We start from the raw sequence: 21,875 nt of genomic DNA on the forward strand, positions 1-21,875 counted from the left end.
ACACAATGAGACCTACTTCATCTATGAATGGAGTGGTTTGCAACTGTAACCCAGAACTCAGAAGGTTCTAGGCCAGTCTGGGCTGCATACGGTCAAGTGCAGCCTGGGCTAATTAGTGAAACTGACTTAAAAACAAATGAACAAGGACTGGGGATGTAGATACTGTTTAACAGAAAGCAAGGGCCTGCCCTAGGGACTTCTGAGGGGAAAGGTGCACGACTCTGTAAATACACCTGTAGTCCAATGTTTAAGCAGAGTAGGAGTCATGTGGTATCTCTGGTCTAGGTCAACTATGACTATGGGTGACAGTTTCTTTAGTTTTACTCAGTAGGTCTGAAGTAAATGAAACAGTAAGTTGTAAATGAGAATACCTTTGCTTTTCACTTAGTTGTCTATCAAATGTTAACTGTTTGTCTGGTCCTAAAGAAAACAAGACCTATAGCCCTCCATAGACTGATAAAAACCTTATGCTTTTAAATGAAATAATGTAAATATTTTCATTAAAATGAGTTGTATCAAGTATATCTTCCTTGTGTGTACATTCTCATCAATCAATCTGGTTTTGTTCTTTAAAGCCAGAACAGAAAATTAATGAATTTTTAAAAATCTGAATGTACTTTTGAATTATTACAGATTCTAGATATTACCCTTGAAGCTGAGCTAAAACAGGGAGAAATACAGTTATCACTGGTTCTCATCAAATAAACCAACTTCTCGATTCAGTTGTATTTGACAACATACAATTACTATATTTCCTTCTCTGCATGTTGCTAACAAATGAGGCAAACTAGTAGTCATTTTTATTTGCATATGAATAAATACACAGCATGTGTGCATTTGTCCATGTATATGTGTGTCTGAGTGTGTGTGTGAGCATGCGGATGCTGGAGGACACCTTGGTGTTGATCTCAGGTACTGTCCACCTTTTCCTTTGAGACAGTATCTCTCACTGGTCTACCTACCACTCACTGAACAGACAGACTGCTGGCCAGCAAGCCTCAGGGACCCACTTGTCTCCATTTCCCAGGACTGGGATTATACATATAAACAAACATACTAAATTGTTGGTTTGAAACTTTTCCTTTTCTACTTGAGTTCAGAAGCTGATATTTGTGTCCTTTGCTGACAGCACTTTACTCACAGAGCTATCTCCCAAGCTCCATTTCATTCATACTTTTAAAAAGAAGTACTATTCAATTGTACTTGCCAACTATATGTATGTAGTCATGGATTAATGAAAAAAAAATATGAGCAGGCAGTGGTGGTGCACACCTGTAATCCCAGCACTCGGAAGGCAGAGGCAGGTCAATCTCTGTGAGTTTGAGGCCGGCCTGATCTACAAGAGCTAGTTCCAGGACAGGCTCCAAAGCTACAGAGAAACCCTGTTGGGGGGAAAAAAATAAAATAAAAAAAAAACCTACACAAAATATTACAAAAATTGGAAAGCGCTGAAATTAGTGATGGTTGAAACAATTTAATGAGAACTAATGAGTTAGCAGTAAAAAACATTCAGAAATACATAATTAAACATGAAGAAGCAAGAGTTAAATCTGAAGAGTTTCTATGGGCAGAAAACGTAAAATACCTGAGTGCTTATTACTCCTGTAGCAACAATTAAAAATCAGCAAGACATCTGATCACAATAAAGATTTTTGAACCATAAAACAGTGATGCCTAAGAAGAACTTGAAGGTGTGATATTTTGAACCATAAAACAGTGATGTCTAAGAAGAACTTGAAGGTGTGATATTTTAGTGGGGTTTTCTTCCTACAGATACACGCCTTCTGAAGAATCTGACGAAGCTCGTTCCCTTCCCTGCCTCTACTCTACCACGGCTGTAACATCTCAGTGCATGTGGTTTTTATGCCAGGGCCTGGGTTACATGACAACAGAAACTGAATCTCCCTGTACTAGGACCCTACATTCCCGGATAATCCAAACACACAGGAAGTTGTTGTATATTTATGTCACACTCTTCATACTGTGAGAAGGACACAAAATTATGAAAGAAAAGTCTGTCTTAAATACCCACTGTAGGAAACATCAAAAGGATTTTCATCCTTTTGCCTTTTAAAAGGCTAAAATAATCAAGAGTCATTCTTTAAACAACTAAAAATATAACACCTTTTCAACCCCTCATCCTGTAAATGTTTACCAGCTTTTTCTCTGCTCTAATTGCAAAAGAAATCACTAAACTCCAATTAATCATTATAGAAGCTAATTCAATAATATCTGTATTATAGTTTTAGTCTTTTTACACAGTAAAAATACTGTTAGGGTACACCCTTGTTCCCATGGAACTATCTACTGTCTTAAAATGTGAAGTTACTGTTCACAGGGAATTATTTTTCTCATTTGTGTGTTGCTGTAGAGTGTGTGTGTGTGTGTGTTGTATGCACATATGTGTACGGCTGGGTACACATGCATGTGTATACCCAACATTGAGTGTTTTTCTATATCACTTTCCAACATAATTTTTGAGACAAGTTCTCTCATTGAACCGAGAACTCTACGATTTGCCCTGGCCTGGTGGTCAATGAACTCTTGCACTCCCTGGACGAGGACTATTTTACCATGTCTGTTTTTGTTAAATGAGGGACAGCGAGAACAACTAAGGTTCTCACACTCCTCAAACATCTCCCCAGGCCTCCATGGAAATTTTAAATTGATCGTAGACTAGAGGTGGCATGATGGCTGCTATTATCATCAATAAGCAATTAAAACAGTAAATCACATTTAAAATAAAGCTTGTTCTGTATTATCCAGAGAGCAAGCTTGAAACAAAACCTAAATCAAATAGGATCTATTAGTTTCCAAAATATAAAACAAGACTATTTGAATATTACAAAGTTTCTACTTTTGGAACAGCAAATTCTTCTTACATTAATATACCTAATGTCAACATATGATCCCAAATAAAACTATCTTGATTAAAAATAAGTTTTCTCAAAGAAAATATCTGTAAACTTAGATAACTAAGGCAATATTGTTTCCTTTAATTGGAAGATGTTCAGTCTCCATTATAAATGCAAACTTTACTTGAGCTTCTGCTTTAACTGATGATGGGAAACCACGGATAACCGAGATAATGAACATTTGTCTGCAATGGCAAGGTTAAGATCCTCAAATGACAGGCTTGAAACTTTTTCAAGTCTACTTGGGAGGCAAAAGCCACTGTGTCAGTCATGAGGAATGGGAATTATGAGCACCTCTGTCAATCTCAATGAAAACTATCCCCTGTGAATGAAGCAAATAACAATTCACATAAAGAACTGAAGCCCTGGAACTGAAACAGGAACAAACCAAACCAAACATACCATATAAGCTGATTTTCTGTGTGCCAGAAATGTTCTAAACTTCAATGCTACACAAATTTGTTGCGTCAAATCTTCAGTGCTTTAAAACTGCCAACATGATTTTATACCACTGCAAATCTAGTCTCTGGTTTGTAATCTGTACAGTATGGCTATCATAAAAAAAAGGGCAGTCCATTTGAATACAGATGTTAAATAACAATGGAGTGTGTTATAAACTGAGTAATTATCAGTTAACACGTGAAATTCCTAACATATCAGTGTTTAATATTTTGAAACTCAAATGAGCAATGTATAAAACTGAACTTTAATTAGCAAAAAGAATGCTATAGTTAATGTGGGTAGAATATTTCTCCTCAAACAATCTTCATTCATTCCTGTATCTTCTTATTTAGAGCCATTTAAGCTTTATGTTTAATATTTAGAAAAAATATATGGAATGCAAACAAATTTAGTCATTTATTTGTTTTTCAGCATTTACAGGGTCTTTCTGTATAGCCATGGCTGTCCTGGAAATCATTCTGTAGACCAGGCTGGCCTCAAACTCAGAGATCTACCTGCCTCTGCCTCCCTGGTACACACAGGCTAGCCTCAAGCTCACTATATGGCTTACATTGACATTGGACTTGATGACTTTCTGTTTCTGTGTCTTAATGCTGTGATTGCAGACATGCACAAGTAACCTATCTTATTTTTATATTTCAAGTAGTTGAGATTATATTTACAAACACTGCAAAAGTAACAGCAAGTTCTTATACATGCTTCTCTAGTCTAGTCCCACTAATGCTAACATCGTACAAGTCCATAGACTTCAAAGCCAAGAAATTACCCTTAATTAGGCAAAAAAAAATTATTAGCCTAAATCAAATTTCTCACTAACACGATTCTTTGTCCGAAGATTCCAAATCCCATATTACATTGAATTTTGTGTTTTAACTTTCTTCAGTCTGCTACAATTTCTGTTTTTTTGTTCGATGATGGATAAATCAACGAGATCCGAGTGTGTCTAATGTGAGTTGGGCTCCAACACATCTTTTTTTCTTTGTAACAGGAAGATACAATCTAACCTCTATCACTTGGCTAGTTATCAAAATTACTTAATTGACTTACTACTAAAATCTCAAACTAAAACTACAAAGTTCTACTAGAAAAATGAAAATAATATCTCAAAAATACTTAGGTCCTTGAGTTCAACCTCCCATTAAATACACCTCAGTTAAGAAGAGCTAGACGGGGCAGAGATGGCTCGGAGAGTAAGCGTGCTTGCTGGGCAAGCCTGATGAGCTACATTGGATACTAGAATCCATGAGAAGGACAGATACAAGAGGAGCACATCTGGAACTCTGCAGCCTGGACTGTCCTGCAGTGCAACAGATAAAGTAGAAGGGGAGAACTGACCCCCAAGCTGCCCTCGGACTTCCACAAGAACAAGTGTGTGCATGCACACAACTAAGAAAGGAGTAAAATTCAAAGAGAGAAAAAGATAGTTGGACAATGGAAAGCCTTCATCAAAGATTTGCAGAAACCTGTAAGCTTCTAACAAAGAAACTGCAGAGAAAAATAGTAATATAAAATTCTCAGCATGGTGTAAATCCTGAAGTTGGCTTTATCTATTAAATACCTAGAAGACCTCTCACATCCCCTAGTGATCCTCTATTGGCTGTAACCCTAAAACCTGGATGCTTTTCAAACACGCCTCAGAGTTGGGTTTTAAGCCTTGCCTCTTCAGCACATTCAATTGATTCTTTAATTAGTTGAAAAAGAGCACTTTATTCCCATGTATTAAATTTGCCAAACTAGGCAAATACGTTCCTTTCTACTTGGATATAGTCACAGATTTCGACAACACTGGAAGAACAAGGTGTGGGCTCTTTAGGATGCAGCTGTTTCTGGGAGGCCAGGCCATACCTGACGCACTGAGGTACTGTTGATACACTGATGCACTGCACCAGAACGCTGACACATTCGGAAACAGACACTTGATGCTGTCATTTCAGTTCTGTCTTCCCTTTACTGTCAAGTGAAATATATGCATAATCAATAGGCTCTGACGTACGTCAGCTGCTTAGCTGGCCCCTGAGATTAAGTCTTGCAAACACACAGTCCTGCCTAATTGACTAAGGATCAAGTGAAACAGGACACAGGCATTCTAAATAAATATATTAATGGACATACATTTACTTTTAGGTAAAGCTGCTATTTTAAGTACTTCTAATACACTTAAATATATATTCTCAATATAAATAATGTTAAATATTAATTTAAATTTAAATGACTTTAAAATTCAAATAATGTTGGCAGGGTGCTGAATTTTGATGCTCTTTGACCCTAAATCAGCACTAATCCCTCTACTGCTTCCTTGGAACAGGACCTGGCGACAGATTGCTCATTACCTTGATGAGGTCACTGATCAATTTGCACCAGACATGCAGGTTATTTACTGGAATTTGATCCAGCTTCATGAAGCCATTCAGTTTGACTGCTGTTCATGAACAGAACAGGCAGGACTCCCTGGTGCTGTTCATGCTCTTTGATACCCTCCAGTTGAATTTCAAGTGTCAAAGAATTCGAAGCAGATAATCTGACTCTGATTTTTTTTCATCTCCTCTCTAGTTCTTTAAAATATCTGAGATAAGAGGTGCTCTTTCTTCTACACCTGGGATACTTCCATCAAAATATCTCTTTAGATTTTCTATTTATTTGAAGAATATGGCCTGGCAGAAACAGAAGAACCCAACTGATGCAGACCTGCAAAGGCAAGCACAGCTTGTAGAAGTGAAAATGCTGCAGTCAACAGAAGGCCCAAGAGACTCAGCTGACTTTGCTAGCAGTCCACTAGGACCCGGGTGCTGTGCCGCAGTAAGGATTTCACGTGGATGTTTTATCAGGTAGGAGGGGATGGTGGCTGGCGTCTTGTGTGACATTCTGCTCTTGCAGCTAGTGATCTTCTTAGCCCCGTAGACCCACTGTCCCCACACATGCCACTCCTGCCGGAGCCTCTGAAAGCACTTTACACCATGCAGGAGTTAGGAGTACTCCTGGATCTTCCCTTTCACCTTGGTAAAATTTCCCTCCCTCTTCCATAGAGCAAGAACACTTCTGATTGAGGACAAATGAGAGGGGAATTCTAGAGTCCATTGAGCCTTTATAAATAAGAAAACACACATAAAACTTCTCTTGCCAGTGACCAGAAAGTTAGAAATGAATGGTTTTTTTTTTAAAGAATTGTATGTGGCTGGTTAACTGATTTTCCCACAGTCCATTACACTGTCATTGTTGATGCTCAGTCTCCAGCTGAAATTTCTGCATAGTCAACTGAAACTTTCTTAGATCGTCTGCACTGCACATCAATCTTGGTCAGTCACTCCAAGTTTACCCTGCCTGTGGGATTAACTACGACACTGACAGTTCTGTAATCCTTCATGATTCCAGTTACCAATGTAACAAGTTCTATATTTCTGGATGTGAGCCTAGCCTTTAACAGCTGAGCCATATCTTCAGACCTAGCTATATAACAAGACCGATCCTCACAGAAGCCTGGGGACAGGTGTGAAGAAGACCTAATAGGCACCTGGCACGACTGATGCTTGAAGATATCAGTCAGGACATCCAATGCATCACCATGGTAGAGAGATGGTGAAAGAACCAGAAAACTCTCAATAATCTAACTTTATAATAAGTCCTAGTTCAGCCCTCCTTCTCTTTTCCATATGGTTTCTTATGTATTCTGTGCAAAAAATTAAAGGACACATACTGTAGAAGAAAACAGATATAGTCTTTGCCCTTTAGACCCAGGGAAAGGACAAATAAAACAACATCAAATGTATAATTACATATTGTGAAGGGTTCTATGGAGGAAATTAATAGGTACAGGGTTAGATAATGGTAGAGCAATTACCTAGACACTATGATCAGTGGGAGTCATCTATAATTAAGGTCAGAATTAGTCAAGATTCTTCAGAGACGTGGAACCAGTAGGAACCAATGATTTATTATGACGAAGCAGCAAATAAAATTATGTTGGCCCACAAGGAAAGCTGGAGCTACAGAGCTGATGGAGTTTAAGTCTGAGTCGTGGGAGAAGGCTGACATCTCAGATCAAGCAGCCAAGCAGAGAAAACAATTTTTCTCTTCTATTTTTCCATTTTCTCCAGGCCTTGAGGAATTGAATGCCGCTCATCAATACTAGGGAAGGCACTTTTCTCTACTCAGCCCACAGCTTCAAATGCCAGTCTCATTAAAGCATACCTTGCAGACACATTCAGGAATAAATTTTAATTCAGGCGTCCTGCATCTCCAGCCAAGTGCTCACAGAATTAGCATCAGTTATTCAGACAATGGTCTCTGGATAACTGAGACAAAGCGTGAGAAATGAACAGCCACAGGAAGATTCCTCAGACTAGATGGGGCAAACTTCCGACACTGGTCCAGAAAAGAGAGCTTTCTATACGAACAAGTGAATGTCAGGAGGCTGAAACACAATGGCTCAGAATGAGAAGGACACCAGACAGATGTGATGAGCAGGGAAGGTCAGGTGAGGGACAGTGGACAACCTTGTGTATTACTCAGGATGAAATACACAAAATATCTTATTCAGGCTATGTGAAAAGGTTAATTTGATGACTCTCATACCTCAAAAGCTCTTGGGAAAGATTCGCTCCGGATGAAGAAGCTCTATTTACAGAATGACTAACATGCAGCTTCCTTCCATCCTTTGGCTCCACTCTTTCTGAGGGGTCCTTCCTTCCAACATCTTAGTGCCCAGAAAAATACCCATTGAGATCTCTCTAGCATCGAATAGTCTGTTTTGTATCGTGTACTCATTACATAAGTGAGAGCATTTTTACCTGATAAATATGATGCCTACATTGCCTATATCACACAGAGTTTCTGGAATCTAGAATCCTCAGATAAAAAAAACTGAAGAAATACTTTAGAGGTAATAACTTCTAATACTAGAAGAGGATTGAGGCAGCACAATAACCATACGTAAGGTGGTAATTGTTTCTAACGAGATTCTAACTCAATTTATAAAAGGAAAAGATTAGGTGGGGTCTGGTAGTGCACACTTCTAATTCCAGCACTTGGAAGATAGAGGCAGGAAGATCCTGAGTTCAAGGTCAACGTCTACTGCACAGCAGGTTTCATGGCCAGCCTGAACTGTGTGCAAACCTACTTCAAAGAAACAACATAGGGCTGGGATGTAGCTCGGTCAGCAAAGTGCTTTCATGAACCTGATTCCTAGCACCAATGGAAAAGGCTAGCTGTAGTGCTGTGTGCCTGAAAAGAAAGGAATCCAGCAGGCTGGCAGATCAGGTCCCAATAAGATACCCTGCCTCAAAAGACAAAGTAGACAGCCCCTCAGGAATGTCACTTGAAGGGACCTCCAGCTTTCCCTTGTAAGCTTCATGCCTGCACACTTGTGTGTGCATGGGTGCACACATACACAATCTAAAGATATTACAAAGTTTCCAAAGTAGGGAAAAGCCAAAGGAAGTGTCTGTGAAAAATGGTAACAAAATGGAGTAAGAAGCATACACTGGTGGCTCCCTATCCAGTTATGCTGCATAATCTACCAGCTGTGACAGAAAAGAGCAGAACAACAAGACTAGCTACATGAGGTACAGACGTCAGAATTCAGAATTACAGAAACATCTGCAAATCTGGAGGCATAAAATACTAGTGAGTAACTACCAGAAGAACAAAAACCCAAGCAAACTGAGAATATAAAGTACCCAAACGCCTAGCTGTCTGCGACTATTCTACATGAATGGCACAGAAGCTGACAAAGACCATGTGGAAATCTACTCCCGAAAGGCAAAGCCCTGGTCAGCAGACCTGCTGAGGTGGATAATGCCCTGCTGCACAGTCTTTGGAGCCTGGCTCAGGAAGTGGAGTCTAACACGTCATACTAGAGTCCGAAGCAGGAAGAGCAGCTGAGTGAGGGGTAAACGTAGCAGCAAGGAAACTGCAATACAGCAGACTTGTTTCTGCTAAAAACACTTTGCTGACCCAAGTATTTTCAAATGTACAGAGACAAACGGGGAACTTCTCTAAAAATATCATCAGAACACAGTAAGCAGAGAATATGATAGCATAAACAAATTTTCCGATCATAATAAAACCAAAGTGGGTAACAATTTTTAAAATGTGCATGCTAAGTTGCTCACTTCTATAAAATCTGTTAGTCAAAGAGGGATAATCAAAGGAAAATAAGTATTTTTAATGCAATAAGACAATCAATAATCAAAAATGCACAAGTTGCAGCTATGATCATACTATAAAAGGAAATGTGTAGTAATAAATACATATATAAAGGACAAAGGTTTCAAATAAATGATCAATTTTTTACTTTAAAAGAGAGAATAGTCAGCTGGTGGTGATACAGGCCACTAATCCCAGAACTTGGAAGGCAGAAGCAGGTGCATCTCTGAATTGGAGGCTAGCCTAGTCTATAAAGCTCCAGGACAGCCAGGGCTACAGAGAGAAACCATGTCACAGGATAGATAGATAGATAGATAGATAGATAGATAGATAGATAGATAGATAGATAGATAGATAGATAGATAGATAGATAGATAGATAGAGAATGTAATGAAAAAACAGGAAAAAGAAAAAGAAATCATACTAATAAAAAAAGACAAATAATAAAGATAAGGTGTAAATCACTGAAACAGAAAACAATAGCTTAAGAAAATTCAGAAACTTGATTCTTTAAAAAGATCAATGAAATCAGTATATGTTTACAAAATGAGAAAAGGCACACAGTATGAATATTAACAATGAAAAAGAAAGTACTACAATTTGGACTCATAAATTCAACAACAGATAAATCCCTTCAAAGACCAAATCTCACTTAAATATAAAGATAACCTGAAGTGTTGACATATCTGTTACTAAGTATTTAAACCAGGACAACTTGAACATAGGAAAGACACCAACCAATGAGCTCATCTATCCCCAGCTGTTCATCAAAGATAAAGCTATGGCTTAATATCTTACAATAATAAAAGTTTACACACAAGGAGACACAGATAGACAAGACAGACTGACAGACACACACACCCCAAACAATCTCAATGCTTAGATGACCTCACAGCTTAACTTTGTCAAATATTTAGAAAAGTAAAAACAATTATATACTCTCCCAGAACACAGTAGGACTGGGTACTGTCCCAAATAATTTCCAACAGAGAATGACAGGAAAGAAAAATGGAGCAATAATCCTGGTGAGTACTCATGTAGGCTGCCTAATAGAAATTCAACAAATCACATCAACAATGTTTTAAAAGACCAATACAGCATGATTAAGTGGAATTAGATCCCTGGCTGCTAAAATGGTTTACCATATAAAAAAAAATTAGCCAATTACTTCACCTTATTAGCAAGTTAAAAATCAAGGCTGTGTCAGCATCTCACTAGATACAATCATATGACAAAATCAATACTAAATTAAACAAAAAATACTCAAAAGTTAATGATGTCTGTCATCATCAGTTCTATTCGATATCTTACCAAACAGTAAAAGTTTATGAAGCAAAGAAAGAAACAAAAATTACACAGGTTGGAAAGAAAGACAGCCTCTAGCATGAATGAGCGAAATATCTGGATAAATCCATTATGGGGAAAGCATACGAATGACAAATGAGTGCATGCAGGTCTCCATTGGTCTTCAGAGAAACCACACTAAAAACAACACCAAGTAGCTCTGAAATCACACAGACAAGGAACATTAATGGACTGAACAGTCTACTTACATATATTTAGGAATATGTATGTAGCAATTAAAAAATAGAGACCATGAATTTGAGAGGGAGCAAGGTATAGGGTGATGCACTGGAAGGGTTGGTAGGAAGAATGGGAAAGGGGAAAATGTACTCATATTTAATTCAAAAAACTAAAAACCAAACCAAATCTAGACAGATGCTATAATATACCAACTGTGTTGGTTTAAAAAGTTCTTTAATGACACACTAAGCATACTTAGTGTTGCTTTTAGAGAATGAAATAAATGGTGCAGACACTTTAGAAAAACACTTGCCAAATTTCAAACTAAGCATATACTTAGAATACTCTCTAGCAATCCCAATGCTCATATTTACCCAAGAGAAATAAAATCATGTGTAAACACAAGGGCTTGTAACTTGAACACTCATAATTGCCTCAAGCCAAAACACTGCAATGTCTATCATCAGGTGAATGATTACACAAATTCCGGCAAAGTTATAAAACAAAATATAATTAGTAAGATAAAAGAATGAGGTACTACATAAACAATAATACAACTATTTAAAAAGAATTATGAAAGACACAAGCCACAAAAGCACACACGACTTAATTTAAATAAAAGTCCAGAAACAGCCCAAAGTGGCAGAAAGCAGGGCAGTGGCTGCCAGGGTGGAAATAAAGATGGAATCCCGAAGCGGTGGATAACATGGAGCTACATGGGTACACACAGGCTTTCTTCTATGCATACTTACACTTTCACCATGAACTGCAGAGGTTAAACTAAATTTGTCTGTTATCATATTCCAGTGTTAATTCTGCATGGCCTCAGAATTCTGGAGGTTTTTTTTTTTTAAACTATGTTGGGTAAACTTTCATATAGAGCCAAAGTTTCCTTTCCCAAATGCCCAGATCAACTCAAAAGTGCCTAAAGTCTCTGTAAGGTTTTTAAAAAATTCTATAAAGTTTTGAACAATGTGTTTTGGTTATATTAACTTCCCTTCCATCAGTTTTTCCCAGATTCACCCACAATTCCCTACCCATCATAAAACAGACAACTGTAAGCAAATGTGGAAATTATTGTTGTACATAAATTATAACCAAGGAAAAACCCAAATGTGAGAAGTTTTCATTATTTCCTTCACTGCTTTTATAAGAGGAACGAATTAAAGGCGACAAAGCAAGGAAGTGGAGAGAGCACTCGGTGAACTACAGTGACACCGGAGGAATGTTCTGGTACACCTACTGAAGTGAGAGCAGGCAGGAAAGAAGGTACCAGCTACAACTTAAATTGAAAGCAGGATTGTTGAGATCATTATGTGAGAGTGAAAAAAATGACTGAAGCCACTGGACCTCTGCAGCAGTGCTGAATATTTGAATGAATGAGGATGAGTGTAGGAGAATGTGATTTTAGCAGAAAATGAAAACTTCTGATTTGTGTTTGTTCGTTTGTTATGGTTGAGGTGTCTATAAGACATATATATATATATACATATATATATATACATATATATATGTATATATATATAATGTGTACAATTAGGATCTGAGAAAGTTCACAGCTTTCATTCAGGTCCATTTAAACAACAAAGAGATAAAAATCCTCAGGACCAAGACATAGGTAAGTTCACCTTTATGAGTAAAGCAATCAGCAAATCCCAAGTCAAATAAAACAAACCAACCAAGGAAATGAATAAAGAATTAAGAAGCTGGAGCTAGAGAGAGAACAGAAAAGCTAAGAGCTATATCCCAGAAGTTAGGAGGCAAGATTGGTCAGCTGTCAGCTGCGAAGTGACAGGGCTGAGGAAGGGAGGCCCTGCTGTGAGCCAGAATATGCACAGAAGGCAAAGAAACAGAAGCACATGATATGGTCTTGGAGAAAGCGTGATTGTAAAACTTCAGTAGAAAACAGAGCAGGCATCAGAAGAGTTTTTGGGTAAAGGAAGGCTTTAGAAATGTCCTCCTTATTTAGGACAGAGGACATAGGAGCACCTTCTCATATCCCCAAACACGATCTGGTACATAAAATAATGATACTATATAAAAGAATGAAGTACTTGAAAAGACCTTAATAATCTTTATAAAGGGAACAATCAATATTTGCATTTCCTGTAAGAGTTAAAAGCTGTATTTCTGTGAGCATTTATTACACTTAATTATTTGATTGCACAAAAATTATAGAAGAGACATTAGTAAGCACATATATAGACAGAGTTGACTTCTTCTCTCTGCCTTCTACTCATTTTGCCTTCCCTCCTTAGCTCTTCTGATTTCTTCAACACTGGGATTGAACTCAAAAATTTCTAGGCATGCCTCTAGCCATTAAATACATTATTAGCCCTTTTTAATTTTGACAGTTGCCAAGTTGTCTGAGCTGTCTTCCTTCTGTCTCAAGCCCTAGATAATTTTTTTTATTTGTTTATTTCTTTAGGAAGGGGCTGGATGGGGTTGAAGTCTACTAGATTGCAGGTAAAGTAGTAAAATCATGAAGTCAGCAGTTGGGAGAGTGGCTTGAATTAAACCAGAGGTAACTTCCTTAACAGCTCAGTTAGGCAGCAATATTCTGAAGTCAGTCATGGGAACCAGGAGCCAGTTATTCTATAGTTTCTTAAGTACTCAATTAGTTTAATTAAATTTCATTCTACTTAAAATACTTTTAGTGGTATATGTTATCTCTAGCTGACTTGATACATATTATAACCAAAATCCAACAGGTAAGAATTTCAAAACTCAAAGGCTAAATTCAGTCTGTCACAACGGTCAGATATCTAACATTCAGGTACTTTTCTATATAGTAGAAATGGGAATGTTGGTGTTCCCTCAAAATTTGTATGTAAGAACTGCAAAGAGACAGTATTGGTGAGGTAGGGCCTTCGGGAAAGAAATTGGGAAAGCTGTTCTCCTTACCAAAACACTAGTGCTCTTAGAAGAGATGTTAAAAAACTATGTTCTGTACCTATTGCCTCCCAACTCATGGGACGTAAAAAGCAAAGGAAATTTATAGGACTCTGATGTCTCCTGAAACTTACAAAATTCATAAAACTCCTCTGGAAGATAATAAAAGCAGTAACGATTGTTTGGGAGAATGGCCTCTCCAACATGCAGAGCTACCCATAAGTTATGCACAGAGCTTCAGAGATACAGCTTTCGAGAATGATCATCCATGATCATCCATTGATGATGCAGCTGCTACTGAGTCACCCATGCTCCTGTAATAAACACTTCGCCCACATTCCTACAAGTAAACCAAATGCGACCCATTGGGCTAGATTTGGGTGAACTGTTTCTTTGGTCAGCTATTGCTTCCCTGTTTGGAGTGAACAGATGTTTGCTTATTTCCCCCCAGGAAAAGTCACTCACAACCATCTTCCTACCTTTCCACTTTTGCAGTGATTTCTTGAGGCTGTGAACCTTACTCCACTGAAAAAGCTAGACAAATTGTTTTGCTCCCTTTTCTACCATGTGAGAGAAGACACAACAAGAAGGTGAAATCTCTAAGGAAAAAGGCTTTCAGTGCTGTGGATTGGATACGGTTTGTCCCCTAGGTCTGTCCCCTAAAGTGTTGGACATTCATACCTCAGCATGTTAAAAGATGAAGCCTTAAAGATAGAAGATGATTTGGTCCCAGGGTACCATCAGAAGTGATTCCTGTAGTTCTCAGAACAGCTTAGTTCTCATGGACACCAGATGGTTATAAAGCAATGCCATCCTGTGCTTGGTCCCTTCTCCAAACAATTATTTCTCTTTCTACTTCCCTGCCATGTCTGTTGTGAGCCAGGGATCATTCACCAGATATTACCCATAATGTTTAAATTTTTTACCATCAGAATAAAATGCCACGTAAGTGTCTTTTCATATTAAGAACTTAGTAAGTACCGAGCCAGGATTCTGCAACACTAAAAGAAAACAATTGTGAGACACTTACCAGACACTGAGTCGGGTGGTACCTTCATCTTGGACTTCCCAGCTTCCAGAACTGTGAATAATAAAATTTTAATACTTGTAAATTATCAGCTATGTGGTAATTTGTAATAGTAGCCAGATTAGAATAAGCCAAAAGGTTAGTAAAATATAAATGCTTAACTTCAGATGCAAAGCAGGATCTCTTCAGTAAGAAACAAAAGCAACCAGAAATAAAATCTCTGAAAATGGATCCATCAAAGTTAGGAGTTTCATTATCAAAATATACAACAAACAAATATACACATCAAATTGTGAAAAATTGATTCCATATATAATTGTAAAAGATCTTATAAATAAGACCATTCATAAATACTTAGGGAAAAATAGTGACACAGAACCATGAGCTAATAAAGCCCTAACGAGGGATTAAAAAAAGAAAAGAAGCCCTGAAAGCTAAAAACCTTACAAAAAGCTACAAAGACACCTCAATGAAGCACTACATCACTGACCAAAAACCCCTCACAGTCTGACAGTGCTAGTTGTTGCCTAGATTGAGATTATTAAAAGTATCTGGTAGAAAAGGGGATACAATGGGTACCAGTATTCACTTACATATATCAGTATCTATATATAATGATGCCCTTAATGACAGTATTTAGAATTGATAAAAAACTGTAAATATTTAAAACTTCTACCAGCAGTAACACAGATAAAAGTATGCATACAACTTGTGTATAACAAGTAGAAAGATAACCCAGTCCTGTATGCTTACAAATATATTCCCTCTACATTTCTCATTACGTCACGCTTCAGTAAGCACACTACCAAGTCATGCCAAGTCTTCTCTTTCAATATATGCCTCCTTCTACAAATGCAGTCTTCGTATCCCAGAGAATCTATTATCAAATATCTCCAGAGCCTTGTTTCTTACCACATTTCCAATAAACCTTTTCTGGGCCTTCATCATTTTTTCATATGAATAAATGTAAGCAGCTAATGATAAATATGAATATAAATTTAAGGCCTCTCGTTATATTCTTCTTACAAACTGAAGCTAAACACACTGGTAGAAATGATACCTGAGAGCACTGTCTCTAAACCAAACCATTCTTATTAGATAGAGTATAAGAAAAGACAATGGTTACAATTTACTATGCACCAGTTATACGACAGTACTTCGTTTATCATAATATTAAAAGCAGCTGTTACTCCTGCCTTACAAATAAGGCAACTGAACCTTAAGAAAAGGTAACTCATAGAGCTAATAGGTAGGCAAGACAAGGTTTGATCTCATGGTTATATTGATTTTAATCATTATATTATTCTGCATAAATTCTTATGAAGGTCAAGTTTGGTTCTAAATGTTCTGTCATGGCCTACTCCCCAGCTTGGGCTTCTTCTTTTCTCTCTCCTCTACAACACTGCAGCACATATAATTCAACCAAGCCAGCTTTCCTTCCTTATTAACAGAAGGCCTATTATTATTATTATTATTGTTATTATTATTATTATTATTCAAGGCTGTAATATGGTCTGTTAAACCCATACATCCTGTCCTTCCTTGAAGTTGAGACTATCACTCACACAGTTCTGAGGGAAGAGATTCAATGGAAATCTCTAGGTGGGGCGTCTGGGAAAAGCTTTCATTCTATTGGCATGCAACCCTGGCTTACCTCATAGCCTGATCTGAAGAGGTATTCTAGATGGAACACCCCTCATGAAGCTGTGAGGTACACATGTGAGAATCAACGTCTCACACTTCAGGAGACAGATTTAAAACCCAGAGCCTCAGGATCTGAGGACACCCCGGTGCCCATCTGTGAGCGGCGTGTCTCCCATGCGTTCCTGGCATAGTTAATCATTGCTAAACCTAACATACATCCTAACAGCACTGAGACATTAATCACAGTGCAATTTCCTCAGTGTATGCTGACCTGGCACACATTTGCAGAGAAGAGAGATAATGATATAAATGCTAATTTAAAGATAAGCATGCCGACTGTAGCCATAACCAGAACAGTCTTAGTTTACCAGTTTTACAGATTCTGCCTGTGATTTAGCATTTGTTGGAAGGAAATCTACTTCCAAAATGGACACCACCATGGAGGGAAAGAAAGCAGTGGACTATGGTACAAATGAACTACTATTTAAATTTCTTAAAGCTCTATCTCTGTATTAGGCCAAACAGCCAAAATCTCAAACAAATGCACTCTGTGAGGTTGGTTTATTTAATTATGTTAAATGTCATTCTCTGCGTTGGAGCCAAGATGTAGGGAGGCACCTGATATTGACTAAGGTATGCATCAATTGCTGTTCTATGGAAAGTCTCCAAGGAGATGGACAAGCCCTCATTGGGGCAAAGAAAAGATAGTTTGGCTTTGTTTTGCTGATGAACAAAAATATCCTTACAGGCACTAGGATGAGTGGGCCAACCACTTCTGCTGGCTTGGCGCTTATTCGTTACAGGTTTTGTTCTGTGTCCTCAGCCTGTTAGATGTGATTATCACTCTTTTCATAAAACCAATAAAACCCATACATGTTGAGAGTTCTATCTGTTCTTACTGCAATGATACTGGGGTTTTTTTTAACCTTAAGTATGGCAATAAAACTAAAGGTATATTCTGGAGATCAATGTTTCATGGGTCCTAAACATCCCTGAATGGTTTTGTTGCGAATGCCAAGAATAAAGAGGCATGGGCACTCTTTAAATGAGCAACTTTCGGTGATTCAAAAAAGCAAAATAGCAAAACCACATATTCTTAAAGAGTGGACCTATTATTTTTTTTATTGATAAAGTGTGTTATTCCTGAACTGTCTCACAAACTCACTGCATTGTCAATCCACAATGTTGAGGGGGACTTAGGACAGAGAGAGCCTGTGCCAAGGACATTTGTATTTCTTCCCTCTTTCATGTGCCTGTAACTCTACATTTACTAACGAATTAGTTATGTGGGTATTAAGAAATAACAGAAAAAATGTATAGCTAAATAAAAACAATAAAAAAAGAAATTAAACTAAATTCTCAGAGAAGAGTTACAAGTATGGAAAACCAGGAGAAATCAGTGCTTTCCCAGAGTAAAATCCAGACAAAACCAAAAACACATTTAACCCAGACATTATCCAAGGTCAAGAGAACAACATGCTATTCAGAGTACAGTGTTACAAACACAGAATCATGGAAAGAACGGCGCTCTAAAATCAAGTATAAAAGGATATTCACCACATGGGTTGACTGTAGAGCTAAGTGAAGCAGGTCCCGAGGAAAGGCCGCTTTTGGAAACCACTGAAGCCACAGCAGGAGCCGATGCCATTGGTGTAGCGGAGGAGGCTGGGGAGGGTGGCAGTCCTTCTCCAGACTCCATGTCTGCAACAGAAGGAAACGCTCTATCAGGCAGGATCACTCAAAGAATTAGACACGTCTGTGCATTTTGCTCACTTTTTAAAAGGCATAAGGCGAAATGTGGACAAAATAACCTTATGGCTTAGAGTACCCCTTCCCAAACTCAAAGGAAGTTAAGGCTTCCTTTCTCATGGGACTGGGCAGGAGTGAGCGGACTTTCACTCCCATGAAACACATCTGTGTTTTGTGAAGTGGGTAGCAGTGTAGGGAGTGAACCCTTACATGAATAGCAGCTGGGAGTTTCTGCCTCTCAGACTTTAGAACTCTCTCCTTCATAAATCATTCAGTACTAGATATTGTTATAGCAACAGAAAGTGAAATAAGATGAACATTTATGAAGCAAGTTTAATTTTATTTTATTTTTGAAACAGGACTGTGCCTAAACTCATATTCTCCTACCTAAGTCCCACAGCTAGGACTACATGAGTGTATCCCTGCAACTCAGCTTGAAACAAACTAAACATTAGGTACACCACACATTTTCTTATCTGTCTTTGTCCCTTCTCCCTTAGTTCCAGACATGTTGCTAGGCCCAGCATTTAAGTGGTCCTAAGAACTCTGCCAACTGAGCTTCCTTCCTGCATGGCCCCACATTGCCTTTTTTGCTATTTTCAAATGCACACTGTGCTAAATTACAGGTTCTGTAATTTAAATCTTTTACAAGTTTACTCTTGAGACCTCAAGAGACCTAAACATGAAAAAATAATCCAAGAGCAAGCAAAGCACTGGTTTTCATACTGCTCAATAAATAATCTATTCGGGGAATATTCTTTTCTATCCAAAAGATTAAGTATTCCTTTGAAATGAAATATTTGTAGGGAAGGTTATTCTAGAAATACAAAATAGATATATGGGAATATTAACAGAGGATTTGAACAAGACTTAATGTCTGCTGATCAACTAAACCATGGGAATAATCTATGGCTTTAAATATCAACTAAGCTTAGAGATTTCTAAAAAGGATACAAAGATTTGAAAAATATAGACCAACAATGTCTGATTAAGTAACCCTACGCAAGATACTCAAAGGACAAACAGGAAACAGGAAGCTTTGCTTGGCGCAGAAAGACAGTTAACATTCTAACAGAAACAGTGAGGGCTGCTGTGGGAAACAGCGGCAACCATGGTAGGGAACCAAAGAAGCAACATGCCAAAGTCCTTCTGTCCCATATAAAACGTGTAAGCGGTCTAAGAAATGCGCTGAGGAAGAGTCAGTCCATATGTAACAGAGGGAAAAACAAAGGTTCTAAAGAATAAATGATTACAAATAAAGAACAGCATACTTAAAATTCTGCCTTTGTCATGGTCACTCTAATATCAGGTTTGTATTTCTAATATTACAATTTCCTGGCTAAGAAGTTCTCAAAGACACACTAAAATGTTCTTAAAGAAATGAATAACATAGAAAGGATACTCGTTAGCATGTTACAATTGCAAACGAGTAACAATATATGTCCATTAATAAGTTTGAACTCACAGCTCTTTTAAAAGAATAAGGTGGAGATCTGTGTTAACCGGTTAAGTGAAAAGGACAAGGTCTAGTCAGTCTAGTCTCATCTGTGCTCAGGATAAGGGGGTGGAGGTATTCTACTGTGTACATATTGACAATGTTTCTAGAAAAAAATACGAGAAATTGTTAACTGTAGGAAAAAGGAGCAGGTACGTGGAGTCTTCACTGAAAGAATTAGCTTTCATTGTCCATCTTTTCATACCATTTCCATGTTTAACCAGGTTCTCGTATTGATGACAGTTAAATCAATAAAAGGAGAATGGTTTGTTATTGCTGGAAATTACCCTTTAAATAACCCATAGTTGGTCTAGTCTAGCGGTCTCCATTTACTTCTGTAATGTGTCACTGTGAGACTTTAATAGGAAATCACATTAAGTAGTGAAATGAAAATTAAGCAAAGTCTGGTCAAACGAAGCTATGGTTCTGCCAGGATGAGTACAGAATTCAACCAGGAGACCAAAATAAAACAAAAAACAAACAAAAAAACAAAAACAAAACAACAAACAAACAAACAAAAATCCACAAAGCTGTTGGTACAATTTGCTACAAATCTCAATTGGGACTATGGCAGTTTGAAGATACAAATCTGATGAAAATTTTTGTGTAATGGTGTCTTCAATTATGAAACTGATCCACATATGAGCTAAGACTCTGGTGCTCTCTATAGAGGGTTGACATGAATATGTTCCTTCTTCTGCCCTATCAGATCCAATTCATCTCAATTTTACTTGTACTGTGAATTTGAAATTGATCCAGTTTTCTCCATCACTATAGCTATCATTCTTATCTATGCCACTAAGAACAAAGATCCAGCAAAGAAGAGTATATAAGCAGAGTCTGAGTGTTTTTGTTTTCTTTAGTTTGGTTTGGTCAATAAGCAGGGATCAATTTCCTTTTACTAGTGGTGATGACGTCTCCATAGCCAGAAAATAGTTGTGACAAACTATGAGATCCGTCAAGCTTGGAATATCAACTGACCCTCATGAGAATGTTAGTCAATCCCTCCTCTTCTCTGGCTTCTGGGAAAACTCCTAATTCTATTTACAAATGTACCTACATCTTCCTTACTAAGAAACTGTTCTTCATAAAGCAATTATTGATAAAAATATATACATAAATAATCAATGAACTTATAACACAGCAGTTACATATAAGACGAAAATATAAAATCACTGACAAGACCCACAAAGCTTCTCCATTTGCATCATAAGAGACAGACAGACAGACAAGACAGATGAGGCTGTTTGATTAATTCAGCATTCTTGGCCAAGCAAGTCTGAGTATAACATGTAATGGAGCTACAGACACACTTGTCATGGTAAAGGTATGGTTAAACAATCTTACCAATAATCTTTAGAAACAACTAAATGAAAATTCTGTTTTATTTTGCAGTTTGGAGCATAGAACCCAGGGTCTCATGCATAGCAGGCCAGAACTCTACCCTAGACCCTATTTCTTTAGAAATTTTAGTCCTTTAGTTTGCAGGCTAAAATGAGAAAGCTGTGGGTTTATTTTTTACCCTTTGAATTTTTCATTTATACATATTTTTAATAAACTGAAAAGAAGTAAAATGAACTCACCATTATTTTAGGTGAACGTTTGGGAATAAAATGAACACTTATGAGTTTAAAACACAGTTCAAAAACAAAGCAAGTTGTTATAAACAGAACTAAAAATAAGACAAATAGAAGATGGAAAATCATCAAAAAGAAGTAGGAATCAGGGGCTGGAGAGATGGCTCAACGGTTAAGAGCACTAGTTGTTCTTCCAGAGGTCCTGAGTTCAATTCCCAGCAACCACAAGGTGGCTCACAACCAACTAAAGTGGTATGTCATGCCGTCTTAAGGCATAAAGCCAATAGAGCACTCTTAAACATAAAATAAGTAAATAAATAAATGTTAAAGAAAGAATTATCCATAGGTACATATATGTACATGCATCTGCACTAAATCATGGGGCTGTGAAAGGTGAACACAAATATACCATCACTGAGGAAAGGACTCCTACTGCATTGAAACACAAC

The 21,875-nt window shown here is 37.6% G+C and overlaps 1 protein-coding gene across 10 annotated transcripts in view; it reads right to left on the reverse strand.

Moving 5' to 3' along the window:
* Positions 1 to 21,875, reverse strand: part of Baz2b (bromodomain adjacent to zinc finger domain 2B) — a 210,405-nt gene that overhangs the window by 85,398 nt on the left and 103,132 nt on the right. For 9 of the 10 annotated variants that reach the window (XM_026789343.1, XM_026789353.1, XM_026789346.1 and 6 more), the window contains 2 exons: positions 18,163 to 18,306; positions 14,965 to 15,015 (listed from right to left, as the gene is read on the reverse strand). In XM_026789343.1, coding sequence (XP_026645144.1) covers positions 14,965 to 15,015; positions 18,163 to 18,304 — 193 coding nt within the window. In that variant the 5' untranslated portion in view covers positions 18,305 to 18,306. Of the gene's footprint in view, positions 1 to 14,964; positions 15,016 to 18,162; positions 18,307 to 21,875 lie in introns of those variants that run through there. The other variant, XM_026789342.1, reaches the window with a different exon arrangement.

Source organism: Microtus ochrogaster, chromosome 4 (assembly GCF_000317375.1).
Source record: "Microtus ochrogaster isolate Prairie Vole_2 chromosome 4, MicOch1.0, whole genome shotgun sequence".
Taxonomy (NCBI): domain Eukaryota; kingdom Metazoa; phylum Chordata; class Mammalia; order Rodentia; family Cricetidae; genus Microtus; species Microtus ochrogaster.